Source organism: Sorex araneus, chromosome 2 (assembly GCF_027595985.1).
Source record: "Sorex araneus isolate mSorAra2 chromosome 2, mSorAra2.pri, whole genome shotgun sequence".
Taxonomy (NCBI): domain Eukaryota; kingdom Metazoa; phylum Chordata; class Mammalia; order Eulipotyphla; family Soricidae; genus Sorex; species Sorex araneus.
The window spans coordinates 281,687,021-281,704,684 of record NC_073303.1 but is presented as its reverse complement, the minus strand read 5'-3'; the positions used below and the strand labels follow the sequence as shown (position 1 = coordinate 281,704,684).

Sequence of the window (17,664 nt, the reverse complement as noted above, 5' to 3'; positions counted from 1 at the left end):
TCCAGAGTGTCTCATTTACCTGCCAAGGCTAGTGAAGAATGGGCCTGAATTCAAATCAAAAGGAGATCAAACCCTACGCTATTTCTAGCCTCCTCCGAGTCCGCTGAGTTAATGATAAAATGGAGCTAACCCCATGCATCTCCACATTGAACTGAGACTTGGAAGGAAGTCATCTAAGATACACTCCTGAAACACTGTTTCTCACCTCTAAACTTTTGTATGATGCTGTTTGCTTTTTTCAGTTAACATAGTAGTTTTTTTTGTTTGTTTTTACTGAAACAGTGCCAAAGAAAAGAAAAAGAAATAACAGAACATATCATTTATGTTCTACTGTGTGTGTGACTATAACACACACACACAAACAAACACACACACCATACACACACAAAGCCAGGGAAATCATTTTTTAGACTATTTATTCTAGAAAATTTATGATTAGCAGACTAAGTAAGCCTCTAACCAAGCACTCAGTGTGTTATCCAAGTGCTTTGGATGAACTTAAGAGTTAGGCCCAAAGCCTTCAAATTTCTCAAGGTAGGTTTTTGCAAAAGAATAGGACAAAAATTGTCCTTTGGGGCCAAAAATCATCCCTTTTGGGAACCATCAGAATAGATGACAAGTTCTAATGATGGGAGTTACTCTCACCTTTGGTCCCCTTTCATGTTGTTCTTATCTATGTTAGTTTCACCTATATTTCTTGCTTTAAAACACTCTAACTGGGTTTGCAGGGGAAATGTTTCTACTTTCACAATTACAAGTAATCCATTCTGTTTTGAGGTTCATCACAATGTCAAGCTATCCAGGTACTCTTCTTAAAAAGTGTCTCAGATTAAAGGGCACATTCAGGCAGCATTTGTGAACCCCTCTTACACCTGTGGACCATCTTCTGTCATACATAGTTGGTTCATGAATTAGCAACTATTCACCAACTGGTCTGTAGACCAGTGGCTTGCAACCTTCCTACAGCTGCAGACCATCACTGGTCCATGGACTGGTGGCTGAGGACAACCATAATAGGGTTTCTCATATAGTTTTCACATGTCTCCCATTAATTTTTAAGTTCTATCAGTGTACAAACTCACAAAAGCCCATTACAAATGTAGGGAAAACGGAAACATCGTTATGCTTCTTCCCACACCAAGTACAGTTAGGTCTGATAGCAGGTTTGGGAGCGTCGGATGAAATGAATTCTTCAATGTCTGTGTTAGTGGGATGCTTTATGAATTTTGCCAAACAGAGGCAAACAACCCGTTCTTGGCTTAGGCAAAAAAGCAGGACCTTGGGATGACACCCAGGCAAAGAGTAAGACCTTGGATAACGTGTCCACCTGATGGCCTAGGGGTCTGCAGAAAGCAATGTTCTTGTAACAGCTTTATTCCTCTCCCTGTGAGCGCTGTGAGGTAAGTGGAATCTGCCCTGTTGGCTCGAGGTGTAATTGTTGCTGCCAGCTGAAACAAGCCCAGGAGACCCAGGAGAGCAGAGGAAATGCTGATGTCCCCAGCACTGGCCAGAGGGAGCTGGAAGAGCCCTCAGACAAAGCAAATAGAGACCCCTGAGGCTGGCAGAGGCAGAAGGGCAGCTTGAACGCTATAACGTCTGTGGCTTAGATAAAGAATGTGATATCCCTGTGGCTGATCTCCTCCTTCAGCTGCTTTGACTCTTGAGAAGGACCAGCCGCTCCACGAGTGCTACAGCTGTCAGACTTCTGAGCCTCACAAATGGCACAGCGTCACCAGGATGAGTCCCACAACACGGGGGAAATAGTAGCCCCAAAGAACGAATTAACATCTACAATATGAAAATTACTAAAACTCAACAACTGAAGAACAAACATTTATTTTATGTGCAAAAGTAAAAATAACTATTTCTTGAAAGATGATACGGCCAACGGGTATAGGAAAAGATGGTGAGCATCACTAGAAAAATGTGTACCAAAATGACAGTGATATATTCAGACATTTACTTTAAAAAGTAACAAGTATTAATATAAAGGTAGAGAATATCAAACCTCTATGATCTGTGGTGGAAGTGCCGTTGCTCTAGAAAACAGAATAGCAGTTCCTCAAAAAATTAAAAATAGAACTACCATATGAGTCAGCAACGCTACTGCTAGGAATATACATCCCCAAGAACTGGAAGCGGAGTCTTGAAGAGCTATTTACATACCCATCTTCAAAGCACTTCGTTCCACCAAGAGGTGGAAGCAACACCAATGTCCACTGATGGATGACTAGATGAACGAAATGTGATATACATATATGAGCTATTGTTCAGTCTTAAAAATGCAAAGAACTCAGTTCACATGCTACACACTAGATAAACTTTGAAGACATTTTTTTTCTAAGTAAAACAAGCTAGTCACCCAAAAAAAACCAAATATGGGGTTTGGAGAGCTATCACAAAGGGTGAATAAACCAGGATGTTTCCCAAAGTACCGCTAGGAGCAAGCCCTGGGACCACACCAGAAACAGTCCCTGAGTTCAACCAGGTCTGACTCAAAGCAGAAAGAAGCAAAAAGTACAAAACTAGAAAGTAGAGCAGGGGTTATTGGAGGGGCAAGGACTGGAATGGCTTCATATGCTTACAGTTTTCATTTCCTTAAATGAAAACGTTCTGAAGATCTATTTCATAGAACTGAACGTATTGAACAATTTTAACTCAATAGTACTAAACTGTATTTCTAAAATTACTAAGGTGGCAAATTTTTTAATTAAAAATCTCTTTAAAATATTCGAAATTAGATAAATCCTTATTCTAGAAGAAATGAGAAAATCACCAATAGTCCACAGTAATAAAGTTCTCTGATTCCATAATGAGATTAATTTTAAAAATATCTTTGGGGTATCATAGTATAATACAGGGGAGTAGTAAATAGAATTTCTGAAAGCAGAATCATCTAAACTATCAAAATAGGCATAATGTTAGCTAAACATAGATAACTAAAAAAAATCAGTCTAATTTCAGGAAGGCAAAAATGAACCTTCAGCTCAGACTCAATACAACCATGGTAAAATTTAACTTAATGCTATAGGAAATATGGTTTTGTCTTAGGAGACCTCATCTTCTCTGGAATGAGTGTGGTAGCTGCAGGGGTGAAAAAAAAAATCACAAAGCAACTTCTGTTTCCCACAGCTGGAACTGAGCACCATTACAACTAATGTTAATTACTAAAACTCGTGTTACTTGGATTTCAATATGATTCATAAAACTCCCTAATGTGGAAAATGCCCGTTCTGTAGGTGGGAATTTTAAGTCCTTGTTGGATGTTTTCTCTCTGAGGGGAAGGAGACAAGGCCTCCACGGAGGTGCACAGGGACCCAGGGCCTCTCCCCGAAGTACTTGACAGGCAGAGTGAAACCGGCCAAGTGTGGTACTCAGGCCAGAGATGTAGTGCTGCTTAGGCCACCAGAGTCACCCCAGAAGTGCTTGGGGTCACAGAGTACCACCCAGAGGAGCTTGGGGTCACATAGCATCAGTGATAGAACTTAGGGCCTCACGGATGCAAGGCATAAACTCCAACCCCTTGCTAATTTTAGCCATTTGGGGGTGGGGAGAGGTTACACCTGGCGATGCACAGGAATTACTCCTGGTGGTGCTCAGGGGACCGTATAAGATGCTGGGATTTGAACCCGGGTCGGCCTCGTGCAAGGCAAATGCCCTACCTGATGTGCTATCACTCCAACCCCAATTTTAGCTATTTTTACAGAGAAACTGCCATTTACAATGCTATTAATTATTAAATTCTTTTTTGTCGCACCTGGCGATGCACAGGGGTTATTCCTGGCTCTGCACTCAGGAATTACTCCTGGCGGTGCTCAAGGGACCATATGGGATCCTGGAAATCGAACCCAGGTCGGCCGCTTGCAAGGCAAACGCCCTACCCGCTGTGCTATCGCTCCAGCCCCTGTTAATTATATTTTCATGCATACATCATGCCCACACCACACCCATCACCAGAGAGCCTACTGCCCTCCCCCAGTGTCCCAAGGACCTACCCCACCACCCCCTCGATGTGAACTCACATCTATAGACAAAATCTCTAGTTTCAAAGACTTTGCCTATTTGCTGTTCATTTACATGTTTGTTTGTTTTTTTTAATCCCACAGATTGAATAGTAAACTCCAACCCTTTGAGCCATCTCCCAGCCTGGTAAAATTCTATTTCTTTGGCTCAGTAATTAGTATCCCACTAATTAATCTGGATGACATTAGGCAAAATAAGATAAAGTTAATTACTTATAATCCTTTCTCATATAAATAAGCTAACAAGCTATTTTATGTTCTGTCAAGCAACTTGTCTGGTGCCTCTTCTGAGAGTACAAAACATGTTTGAGCACTAAATCTTGAATCTATGAACCATCTTTTCCATTTCCAGGCAATTGAAATTATCTGCTTACATGTCTATACTTTTCCATACTCACTAAATATTATGAATAATCTCATTCTGTGTAATGCTTTTAGGAGGGAAATTCTGATTGAACTTCTTTTCAACTAAGCACTGGAACAAGTTCTTTTATACTAAGCTTGAGCACTAAAACACATCTAATATCCTATAATCTATAATACTTCTAATTGAATAATTGAACATCTTTTGAAGGACAGAGTTAAATATGAGAACAATGCCTAGTTTTGTTTTTTGGGTTTTTTTTTTTAATTGAGTCACCATGAAAAAAGTTACAAAGATTTCAGGTTTAAGTCTCAGTCATACATTGATCAAACCCCCATCCCTTCACCAATGCACATGTTCCACCACCAAGAACCCCAGTATACCTCCCATCCCACCCACAAACGTTTATTTTGCCTATTTCTAGACTGTTTCCTTAGTATATTTCCATAAAATAGATCTAATAATAACAATTTTCCCACAAAAATTAAAAAATGTTTGTTCTTCCAATGAATGCTGATTTTTTGCATGTGTGTCTGTGTATATATACACATATATATTAGTTTATATATAAATTTATTATATATACTAAATTTAGTCAATACTCATAATCCCCAATTGCTCCTATTTCTATATCTTGAATTTCTGTTCTTTTTTGGCTTATTTTACCACTGAATTTCATCTTTCACTACATGAGCAAATAAACTTTAGACGCAATAAACCATTAAACCAGTCATTTCACATTCCATTCACTCATCAACTTTTCTAAATCATCTCAGATGCAAAGTATGATAACATCCACAACAAGAGGCATTGCTTTCACTGTTCTACACTACACCTAGCATCAAAGCATCCACAATCCTCAACCACTATCTAGGTCCCTCCTGGTCCACCCACTCCTTCTGTATGCCCTATTATCCCTCCTTCCATTACCCGCTCTCCACTTGGTAACTTCAATTCTGTTGTCAGAAATGGGAAGCTTGTTTTCATTGGCAATTGACCACTCCTTTGTTTTCTGTCTTTATATACCACATAAGAGTAAGATCATCCAGTTTTTTTCCCTTCTCCTGGCTTTTTTTTTCTCACTAAAAAACGAGAACGTCTAGTGATATCAAAGTAGCAAAGAGCAAGGTTTCATTTTTTCTTATGAATAGTATTCCTGTTTGTATATATACCACAATTTCTTTATTTACTCACCTGTTACTGAACACTCAGATTAAGTCCAGATATTGCCTATCTTAGCTTTGAAAACAGGTGTGCGCACGTGCGCGCGCGCACACACACACACACACACACACACATACACATACACATACACACACATATATTAAATGACTGCTTTTGGGGTCTTAAAAGAGTTAACAAGGAAAGAATCACTGGATCAGAACCAGAGGACATTTCTGTTTTTAACTTCTGAGAAGTCTTGTACTGTTTTACATAGAGGTTGAACCAGTTTACAGTTCCTCCAATAGTGAATGAGGGTTTATTTTTAGTCATATCCCCATAAACTCTGGTTGTTTCCACCTTTTTAATATAAGCCATTGTCACTGGTATGAGATAATACTTCGCTTATATTTTTATTTACATTTCTTTGATAATCAGTGATGATGATCACTTTATCACATGACTGCTGTCCAGCCCTCTGTCTTCTTTGGAGAACTGTTTGTTAAGGTCTTCTCCCCATGTTTCAATAGAATTGTTCATTTTTTTGTTGAACTTTTTGGGTAATTTATATAGCTTGGATACAAGCCCTTTGAGAGACTAAAACACTTATTTTTTTCTTATTTCGTACAGAAATTTTCAATTATTTTGTTTTGGTTTTGGGGGCAAACCTTCTGGAGTTTACAGCCGCCCTACAAAGAAAAGCCCATAAGAGGAACAGCAGATTATCAAATGAGACCATACGAGTCAAAAAAAAAGATGGTGGCATATACTACAAAGCTCAATGAAATGAATACCTTACTAAGATTACTCTATTCACTAGATTATCATTCATATATAAAGAAACAATACAGAGCCTCAAATACATGCAACAGGTTAAGGACCTCATAGCTTTGTTGCCAGTTTTGCGAGAAGCATTAAAGGAGCTTCTTTAAAAGAGTAGAACTGAGTGGTGAAATAGATAACCTTTCAGTACCTGTACTGCAAACCATAATTCCAAAAGGAAAGAGAAATAGAGCAGCAGGAGTGGGGGGATGGGAGGGAGGGGGAGAGAGAGAGAGAGAGAGAGTGCAGGAGAAGAAAAGTACCTGGAGGTGGGGTTGGAGGTGGTAGTAAGGAAACTAGAGACACTGGTAGTGAGAAATGCACACTGGTGAAACGAAGGGTGTTGGAACACTGTATGACTGAAACCCAACCATGAAGAACTTTGTGTGTATCTCATGTTGATTCAAATAAATAAGGACTAGACAAACTTCTCAGCATTTTGCCGTTAAGTGTGCTTATGGATGCCCTCTACAAGATTAAGAAAGGTCTGATTATTCCTAGTTTGCTAGGGATTTTATACTTTTTCTTTTTTTTATTTTATACTTTTTCAATAATGAATTAATGTTTTTTTATATTGAATATTCTGTCTACTCAGGGGATTTTATTGCATCTATAAAGACTTTTATTGCATTTTTTTACTTATTAATGCAGTTTCTTAAGCATTACCTATATGATATTTTCTAGCATGAAGCCAATATTCCCTTAGTAAGATAAAACACACTTTTATAGGCCTATTTTGATTTTATCTTTAAATTTTCTTAATTTTCTTCTCACTCTTACTAAACTATATTATTTGCAATCCTACAAATAATTTATCTATTCCATGTTCATTTTAAAATGTATTAGCATCGGTAGGAGACATAAAGTCATGAAATTTGCTTATAAATGGATAGACATGGAGAGTATCATGCTAAGTGAAATGAGTCAGAAAGAGAGGGAAGGACATAGAAGGACTGCACTAATTTGTGGAGTATAGAATAACATAACATGAGGCTGACACCCAAGGACAGTAGATAGATACAAGGGCCAGGAGGATTGCCCCATAGCTGAAAGCTTACTTCATGAGCAGAGGGGAGAAGGCAGATGGAACAGAGAAGGGATCACTAAGAAAATGATGGCTGGAGGAACCAGCTGGGATGGGAGATGTGTGCTGAAAGTAGATAATGGACCAAACATGATGACCTCAGTGTCTGTTTTGCAAGCCATAATGCCCAAAAGTAGAGAGAGAGTATGAGTAATATTGTCTGTCATGTAGGCAGGGGGAGGGTGGGAAAGGGGGACTGTATTGGGGATATTGGTGGTGGGGACTGTGCACTGGTGGAGGGACAGATGTTTGATCATTGTGTGATTGTAACCCAAACATGAAAGCCTGTAACTATCTCATGATGATTCAATAAAGTTTTTTTAAAATGTATTAGCATAGTATTAGTCATATACTATTAATTTTTTAACTGATACCACTACAAAAAGAGAAAAAAATAGTTTTTGAAAAAAATTGAAAACAGAGTGGTGCTGAATAGACTGTTCCATTAAGAATATAATCTGATCTTTCCAGATTTATTGCTAAAGAGCATTAAATCACTACACATTTATAATGACCAAAACCTGGAATATTAACTTTGAAAAGCAAATGCAAATAAGTGTTTACTTCTCCAGGGAAAAATAGGCTTCCTGACATGATGACTAATAGATAACTGGTCTTTAGTTTAACAACCAAGATGCATAGATTATCTGTCAGTTGCTCAAGCAGAAGCAAAACCAAAAGGGCAATCATGATGAATGGTATGGTATAGCTATACACCCTACTGTGATGATGAATTTCACTTTTATACAAATTAAGAAAAAAGACACCCTTTCACACAATTATAAAGCCTCAGATGCCCAGTTTAGTTTAGGGAGCAGACAGCTGGGAGCCCTTTGGTGATTCCACATATCAGATAGGAACTCCCTTATCTTCTAGGAAAGGGGGGGAGGGGGAATATCTTTTATATTTTATTTAAAATGCATATTCTCATTAATTCAATAATACTTTCAGGGTGTAATATCTAAAATAAATACTCTCAGGATCTAATATCTAAGGGCCTTGTCAATCATAACTTATTTTAAAAGACATGTCATTAATGTTTAAAGTTGAAAGCCTTAACAATAACAAACTTAACTACCAAAGCCCTCCCCCACTCCAGAAAAGCCGGCTGTGACTAAGGTTCCACGAGACCGACTCCCAGTCTCACTCTCCGCAGAGAGGAGGAAGAGGCTCCCAAGAGCTCAAGAGCAAGACCCACGAGTTATTGTGTTTGGGGAGAAATCAGGTTTTCAAATACTATTTTGCTTTCACAATCACAAATTCAGGACAATTTTTTGGAAGGGAGGAGAGAGAGGGAGAGAGAGAGAGAGAGAGAGAGGAGAGACACAGAGAGACAGAGAGACAGAGAGAGAGATAGAGAGAGACAGAGAGAGAGAGAGACAGAGACAGACTTCCGGAAAAAGCCTGGTAACTTCCTTGGGACTTGTCAAGGAGGAACTGTGCAGAACATATCAGGGCTGTTAGGCCATATCGAATTGCTTCACCTCGATGTTCTGGCACCTCTGTGCAGTGGAAACCAGTCAGGGTGCTCGGGTCCTCCACTCCCTGGGCAAAGCGTGTCCTGGTATCCCAGAGCACAGAGGCCTGGACTGGAGTGAGTCTGTGAGCAAAGCCCTCCTGGGGTGGCCAGGCAGACACAGCCACACGCTGTCCCACAGGTCATTCTCAAATGTAAAGTACAAAGTTTTTAACTTTAATCATGATTGAGCTATCGTAGTTTACTACAGTAATGAAGTTGTTATTTTATAGTTGCATATTATTACACCAATCCCCCCACCAGTGTTTCAGGATAATTCCTGCATTTTCCCATCTTAATTCTAAATTTGTTTAAAACATAGATTTGTAGAACCTAGATTGAACTATATTTAAAGACTATCAACTTAAAATTGTACATGAGTTATAACTACGAGAATATGCATTTCAAACATTTTGAGATTTTTAAGAATGGAACAGAACTATAAAAGGAAGTTATAAAATATAGTTAATGTCTTCCTTTATTTAAACTTTAGCTTTGAAGATTTATATTAAAAACATTACAATTAACCACCACCAAAGTTTGGGCTTGAATTAATATTGTCTTGGAGAATAATGTATCAAGTAGTTCTCTGGAATGGAAATGTAACATCTTCTATTTTAGTTTAGAGACTCACATCCTCTCAAACTAAACATACCAATTTAGCATTATAAACAAATAAGGAAATGATATTTTGTTGATTTTCTGCTGTGTAAATTAACAATAATTTACATACTAGGCAATTATTTTCATCTTCCGAAGTAGGCAAAAACATACATGACCCTGAAGACTAGAGCAATAGCACAGTGGGTAGGGCATTTGCCTTGCATGCAACTGACCCGAGTTTGATTCCCAGCATCCCATATGGTCCCCTGAGCACTGCCAGGAGTAATTCCTGAGTGCAAAGTTAGAAGTAACCCTTGAGCATCGCTGGGTGTCACCCAAAAAGAAAAAAAAAAAAAACACATACATGACCCTACATATTTATCCTAAAGTCAAATCTAACCTATAGTCAAGATCTATCTGGCATAGGAACACGTGAAATGTCCTGCGAGGAATGAATAAAGACGTTGTCAAATAAATATGCAAAGAAATACTATTCAGTGATTAAAATATGAAATATTACCTTCTGCAGATATATGGAAAATGAGGTGATTATGCTAAACAAAGTACATCAGAAAATATAAGACAACTACCAGATGGTCTCACACACTCATGTAAAACATAGAGCAAATAAACTGCTGAAACATACATACAAAAAAATCTTAGACTCAAAAAAATATGATTATTGAAAAGGAGGGGCAAATTTGATAGTGAAAATGACACTAGAGGTATATTTTGGAATACGCACATGTTTAGGAGTAAAGCTATGCCCCCACACTTTAATAATTGGGTAAATCAGTAACAAATCAATAATTATTTTGTGTAAAATGAAAAGATCTACAAACACAGAGCTCTCAAGAACCACACCACATATCACAAGAACGTGGGACATGTGATCTGGGAGAATAAGTGGAGGGTCGGGAGTTCTTGGGTGGGGGCTGCGGGAGGAAATAGTCTGTGCCAAAACCGCAACTGTTAACCAACAAGTGGTGGGGGCCTGGGGAGGGAGAAGGAAGGTCAGCCAAAGGTGAGAGGAGCAGGGGGTCGTTATAGGCACTGTTTATGACCGGAGAAATGATGACTTTCCTAAGGTTGTGTGGCTAGTTCACGGGCTTCAGTTTGGTGATCTTTATATTTAACAACTGGGACACATTAGTGTGCATATTTACCTAGAGAGAGAAGTCACACACTAGGGATACAAAAATTAATGAAACATGATTCCTGTCTTTTTACTGCATAGGAAGAGAGAAATCTATAGACCAGAGTGACTGTTGTGATGTCTGTTCTATAGGCTGTTATGGGAACACAGTGGAGGGACACCTTGAGCTATGTTTTACTGTACGGTTAAATTAGAGGCGTTGGCTTCAGATTTTGCTTGGATCTCTGTTATGCCTTACATTAAGAAGAGGCCTTGAGCAAGTTCCTTAAGTCATTTTACCCGGGGATCTTTCGTCTTATATGAAAAATAATGCATATAAGGAACATCCTCATGTTGAATATATCCGTTCAAGAGAAATGATGGAGAAAAGGATGTGGTAGAATGTAGAAAAGATGACCTGTCTTGGGAGTGAGGTTCATGAACCAAATTAATGCATGCTGTAAGATTCTGCACATTTCCTAGCGACAGATCAGAGATTTAGCTCTCACACTCCTAGCAGTCAACACACACAGGTCTATCCAGTTGGTGACATGATTCACCATCCTTAAAATAAGAGCAAAAAAGGCTTCAGAGAACTATTCTTGGTACAAACAAAGTCCTCAACAACATGCTTGCATTTGATTTGTCAGTGTGCCTTAAAAGATAATTAATCTTGACAACCATCATTGGCCATGGACAACACATAAGTTAGTAAATACAAATGACAGATAAGAAAGCAATTAGCAAAGGAATGAGTCCTACTAGTCCTGGTATAAGAGCTTTATCAGAAACAGATTTCATTTTATCTAGGTTAATCTAAAATCCAGAGCCACATATCTCTGAAATCATAAGCAAAATTTGAGGCACATGTTTTTTCTGGGAGGGTAAGCTTATTGTTTCATAACATTCTCAAGGGGAAGCATGACTCAAGAAAAATTAACAGCCACTAATCTAAAGAACTATACTGTGTATATCCTTTGGGCAGCCATCCATAAGCAGTTTCTCTTCCGCACTTCTAAGAAATGCTGATCCTCGAAACAGACCAGCCCCAGAAAAGCGTCTGAAGAACGCCTTTCCCATGAAATGTAAAACATTAAGCTTAAGCCACTGTCTAAGGTGTATGTCAACTGTACGAAACAATAATATATGACCTATTATCAGTAATGCCCATAAGCATATGGAAAACATAACAATTCATTCTTCTAAATAGGTTTTAGCTATAAATATTTACAAAGTTGCCTCAAGGGACTGGTGATATTTCTTTTAGGTAATACAATAATTAAGCAAAACATAACTTTTTCTTGTGAATAAAAATTATAGATAAGTATGAACTATTTTCCTAGATAATTTTTTTTAAATTTTTATTAAATCACCATGTGGAAAGTTACAAAGTTCTCAGGTTTATATGTCAGTTATACAATATTCAAACACCCATCCCTTCACCAGTGCCCATATTCCACCACCAGAAACCCCAGTATACCCCCCGCCCCCACCCCCTAGATAATTTTTTTTAGTTTAAAAATAACCTTTCCTTGGGGCTGAAGCGATAGCACAGTGGGTAGGGCATTTGCCTTGCATGTGGCCGACCTGGGTTTGATTCCCAGTATTTCATATGGTCCCCCAAGCACTGCCAGGAGTAATTCCTGAGTGCAAAGCCAGTAGTAACCCCTGTGCATTGCCAGGCGTGACCCAAAAAGTAAACAAAAATAAAAATAATAATAATAACCTTTCCACATCAATTAATACAGTTTTTTCCTGAGCTTTATATTTTTAATGTTTTAAAATCTAGACAGCAAACAATCACTGCCATGGCTCTAAACGGACACACAAAGTCAAGTGTGTACCTACAGTATCTTGGTTAAAGTATTTCAAGATCCCAGGGTATCACCTAGACAAGGATCTTTAAATTTTCTATCTGGAAGTCACAGTCATCCAGAATCAGCATAATAAATCCAGAGACTTTGTCACAAATACACGACTGAGTGCCAAAGAGATAGTACAGCAGTTTAGATACATGCAAACAGACAACATTGGTTCAATCCTGAGCATTGGCACCAAATACGATCACCTGAGTGTCACCAGAGATAAGCCCTGAGGAGAGCTGGATATGGCCCAAACACTCCCCCCCAAAAAAACACACAGTTGAGTAAACTCATGAGAACAAACTTATGTCTGCCAAACCAATAAATATGATCTACAAGTCAAAATTTCAGCTTATTAAACGTAGAGGAAATTCCTTCCCCAAATCAAAAATGCTACATCTGAAGCCATGATCCTTTCCCAATGCTAAGCTACCTGGATGTCTGAATTAATAATTTACCAGAAATTGGAACAAGGAGATGATGGGATATACCTAATAAATCAGCCACAGTCAGCAACTTTCTAGTGATCAAAATTGTGGTTTTCCCTTGTAGAATGTACATCTCCCTGGTTATTGTTGCCCCAACACTGAAGACTTCTAAATCTCTAAGTTTTCTTCTATCACATCCTTTTCTCTATTTAGCATTTCTCTTGACTGGATATAATAATACAACATGAGAATGTTCCTTATATGCATTATGTTTCATATAAGATGAAAGATTCCCAGGTAAAATGACTTAAGAAACTTGTTCAAGGTCACTACTAATGTAAGGCATAACAGAGATTCAAGCAAAATCTGAAACCAAAGTCTGCACTTTAACCGTGCAGTAAAACATAGATTTAAGACAGGTGTCCCTCCTCTGTGTTCCCATAAGTCTATAAAACAGACATCATGACAGTCATTTCTTTTTTCTTTTCTTTCTTTCTTTCTTTCTTTCTTTCTTTCTTTCTTTCTTTCTTTCTTTCTTTCTTTCTTTCTTTCTTTCTTTCTTTCTTTCTTTCTTTCTCTTTTTTTTTTTTTTTTTACTTTTTGGGTCACACCTAGCAACGCACAGGGATTACTCCTGGTTTTGCACTCAGGAATTACCCCTGGCAGTGCTCAGGGGACCATATGGGATGCTGGGAATCGAACCTGGGTTGGCTAAATGCAAGGTAAATGCCCTACCCGCTGTGCTATCGCTCCAGCCCCGATGACAGTCATTTCTTGTCTATAGATTTCTCTCTCTTTCTATGCAGTAAGAAGACAGGAATCATGTTTCATTAATTTTTGTATCCTTAGTGTGTGACTTCTCTCTCTAGGTAAATATGCACACTAATGTGTCCCAGTTGTTAAATATAAAGATCACCAAACTGAAGGTCTTGAACTAGCCATACAGCCTTAGGAAAGTCATCATTTCTCCAGTCATAAACAGCTCATCTACAAAATGGGGATGGAAGAGATATACATGGTAGCTTAGGAAACTTCTGTAACTAAAAGACCCTAAGATTACAGCTTTTCGAGCTCTTATACCTTACCTTATTAATTTATTAGAAATGAAATTAAACTTGTCAGTATTTTAATTTATTCAACCTTTATGCCTTATACCACTCTACCATACCAAACATATAAATAATAGATCCTAGAAAACTTTCTCTTATAAAAGGAGATAACTATCATATAATATACATATTTATATCAAACCCATAGCACCCACCTCTGGTGAATGAAAAGGTTCTAAACAACAAAAAGACCATTTAAAAGTGGGATTCTTTTTTACTTAAAGAAAATTGCCTAATATTATTATCACATTAGCAAACTAAACTTCTATTTTAATAGCACCTTGTTTTCCCCTAAAATAAAGTAAAAATGAACTAGTTATATAGAGTTTATTGTTAGAACAATTATTCTGTGTTTAAGAGTACTGATAATACTAATTACTTTTGCAAACAGCAGACTTTTCAGTCTACAGCATAATAAAAGGCATTTTATAGTTTAGCTAACAGTGATCACTTTTAGGGGGAATCAAATGCGGTACCAGGGATGAAATCAGATCAGAAGTATGTAAGGCAAGTGCCTTACCTCCCGTAACATCCCTTCAGCCACAGTTATTTTAAATTTTAATGAAAATGCCTATATTTGTCAAATAAAACTGTCTACCATACTCCTTTTTGAACTGTACATTTTCCGGAAGATTGTACTGCAAACTTTTCAACCTGAAATCTGCTTGGGCCTAAACTTCCAGGTTTTACATCAAATAAAAAAAAAGTTTAAACACGCCTTAACTATGTGTACTGGGTCAAAGCATGTCAATATCACATACCCACACAAACACAACTCAAACTTTGACTGTATTAATATTGCAATCAAACCTTTCAATTACAGTTGAAACTGCTTTCTAGAACCAGAAGTAGATTATGGTCTATCAGTGATTTTAATGTAAAGATATATCCTACCTATAACCTTTATTAAATAATTTATAAAATGAAAGTAGAGCAATTTGATTGAAGCCAAGAAAGCAAACCAATCATTGCTCTGGCAACCTTGTCATTCAGGCATGTTTTTACCGAGGCACATCACATCTTTTCCCTTACTTAATTTTTTGTTTCTTTTTGGGCCGAACCCGGCGATGTACAGGGGTTACTCCTGGCTCTGCGCTCAGGAATTACTCCTGGCAGTGCTCAGGGGACTATATGGGATGCTGGGAATTGAACCCGGGTCCGCCGGGTGCAAGGCAAATGCCCTACCCGCTGTGCTATTGTTCCAGCCCCCCCCTTAATTAATTTTGCATCTTTCACCTGCCCTGTGGCCAAAGGAAAATAAACAGCAAGTTTCACAACACACCACAAAGGCTAAGACACCCCCATTTTGAGATAGAGAACACAGAACGGGCTGGGGTATGGAAAATAGCAAACTTTGGTTTCAGTTCTACCAAAGAAAATTTCCAACCAGGTGTTTTGTTTTGTTTTGTTTTGTTTCCTGACCAAGCCAGGTCCATGGGCAGGAAAATTCACTAATCTTAAATAGATTAGGGACGTGGAGTGATGTAGAGTCTGTATTAGAGAGAGACCACAGGTAAGATAACCAATGAAAAACTTTCTTAATGTTCACCCAAAACAAGGTCAAACATCCCCTACCCAGGGCCTAATACTGCCAGGGGTGGCCATCTGAGCAGCTGGACCCTACTCTAGAAGCCCTCCTTCACACCCCACCCTTCTCCAGCAATAAAATGAAGATCAGGAGATCCCTTGCAGACCACCCACAGAGCAGCAGGGCCTAAGAAGAGTTATGGGGGGAAGTTGGAGTCTGGGCAGGAGGGAAGGGAAAGGCGATGCAGAGCAGGTGGGAGAATGTGCAGCAATAAAACGACTATAAACGGAGAAAGAGGAGGGCTGGAACGGAGGTCTGCATTCTTTTTATACCAGTCCATCGCCCAAGGAACAGAACCTGCCCGAGCCCCGACCTCCAGGAGTCCTGATGCACAGCCCTGGGTGCAGCACAACCGCTGTAGAGCAAGTGGCGTCCAACCTCATCTTTTGCTCCCTAGTGACCCCTAGATAAACTCTAAATGAAGTCGTCTGTACCCCACACCCGCTAGGGCGCTGGGCAGGGATGCAGGCACCTCCACACTGCACCACTACCTCTGCAAAGGCCAGAGGCATCATCACCTGGCGCGCCAAGATCCAGCTACAAGCACGAGGCCCGGGAAGAGCTCCGGGAAGCCGGCCTTGAAGCGATCCCAAACTTACAGGACCCGAGAAGAAAACACCCGGGGCTGCCCTGTGGGTTCCCCCACAGGGTGAAGACTATGCGAAGGAATCACAACTCCCTTCACCCTCACTGATCTCGCAGATTCTAGTCTCTTTTCCCCCAACCAAGCATCAAAGATCATTTCTGCCTTCCGGGTGGCTAGTGTGGCCCCACACCCTGGAGCACGGCGTCTGAGCCGCTCCTCCGCCCCGGTGCCCACCCCACCGCCCAAAGTTCACGGCCAGGGGGCGGGAGGCGGTACAAACCGTGCACTCTACCCGCAAAACCATCACAGTCATTCTGGACGCGCGCAACCTCGTCAATTATAAGCCCAGGACCAGGCTTGAGATGACCCTTCCTCCGCCCAATGAATCTTCCCTCCCAGGAGGTCTGGCTCCGTCGGGGCTGTATTTAGACCCAGGGGCTCCAGTCCAGCTGGTCCCGGTTCTTCCACACGCCCCTTAACGCCCTTCTCCTTAGCCCGCAACGCACAGTGCTCAGGTGCTGGTATTACTTTGTCTGCTTCTGCCCGTCTCTCTCTCTTTCTCTGTCTCTTTCTGTCTGTCTGTCTCTCTCTCTCTCTCTCTCGCATCCACACATACACATCCACGCACTGCAAAATCCTACCTCGCCCCCATGCCCGTCGAAGATGCCAAAGATAGATGGGTGCGTCTTGTTGACGAGGTCAGTAAGAACTTCGAAGCGGTCCTCCATGTGGTCCCTCCGGCCCTGGATGGAATACACCGCCACGTTGTGGCTCTTGAACTCCCAGGTCTTGGAGAACTCGGCCTCCAGCACGTCGAGCCCCCCCAGCCGGTCATTCTGCATGATCTCGGCCACCTTGCCCTTCACCATCTTCACCGCGTCCCGGCTGGACTTGACGATGGTCTTCACCTCGTCCGTGTGGAAGAAGTAACTCCACAGCGCCAAGCTGATGCACAGCAGGAAGAGCGTCTCGGGTCTCAGCAAGAAGTAGCGCATGATGCGACCCAGCAGAGACAGCAAAGTCATTGTATCCTCTATCATTTATTATCGCGGTAGACTCAACCAGCAGCAGCGAGGCGCGCCCCGAAGGCTCGCCGGATCCCGGAGCACTGCGGGGACAGCCCGCCGGGCGGGAGGCGGCGCAGCGCCGGGCCGCCGAGGGGGAAGAGCGCGGAGCCGGCCGCGGGGCCAGGTGCGGCGGCGGTTCCGCTTCGGGCTCGGAGAGCCAAGGCAGTTTTCCCCTTTTGTCTGCCCGCTTGCTAGAAGGCCCGCGCCCAGCGCGCTGGCGCCGGTGCCCGCCGCCTCTGTCGCCTCTTTCCCCGGCGTCCCTTTGTAAGGCGACGGAGGCGGCGGCGGCGGCAGCCGCGGGTGCCCGGGCTGCGCGA

The 17,664-nt window shown here is 40.7% G+C and overlaps 1 protein-coding gene across 1 annotated transcript in view; it reads right to left on the bottom strand.

The window, feature by feature from the left end:
* PPM1L (protein phosphatase, Mg2+/Mn2+ dependent 1L) overlaps positions 1 to 17,459 on the bottom strand; it is a 238,831-nt gene extending 221,372 nt beyond the window's left edge. The window contains exon 1 of the mRNA XM_004602966.2: positions 16,922 to 17,459. Coding sequence (XP_004603023.1) covers positions 16,922 to 17,320 — 399 coding nt within the window. The 5' untranslated portion in view covers positions 17,321 to 17,459. The remainder of the gene's footprint in view (positions 1 to 16,921) is intronic.
* Positions 17,460 to 17,664: the final 205 nt, after the last annotated feature.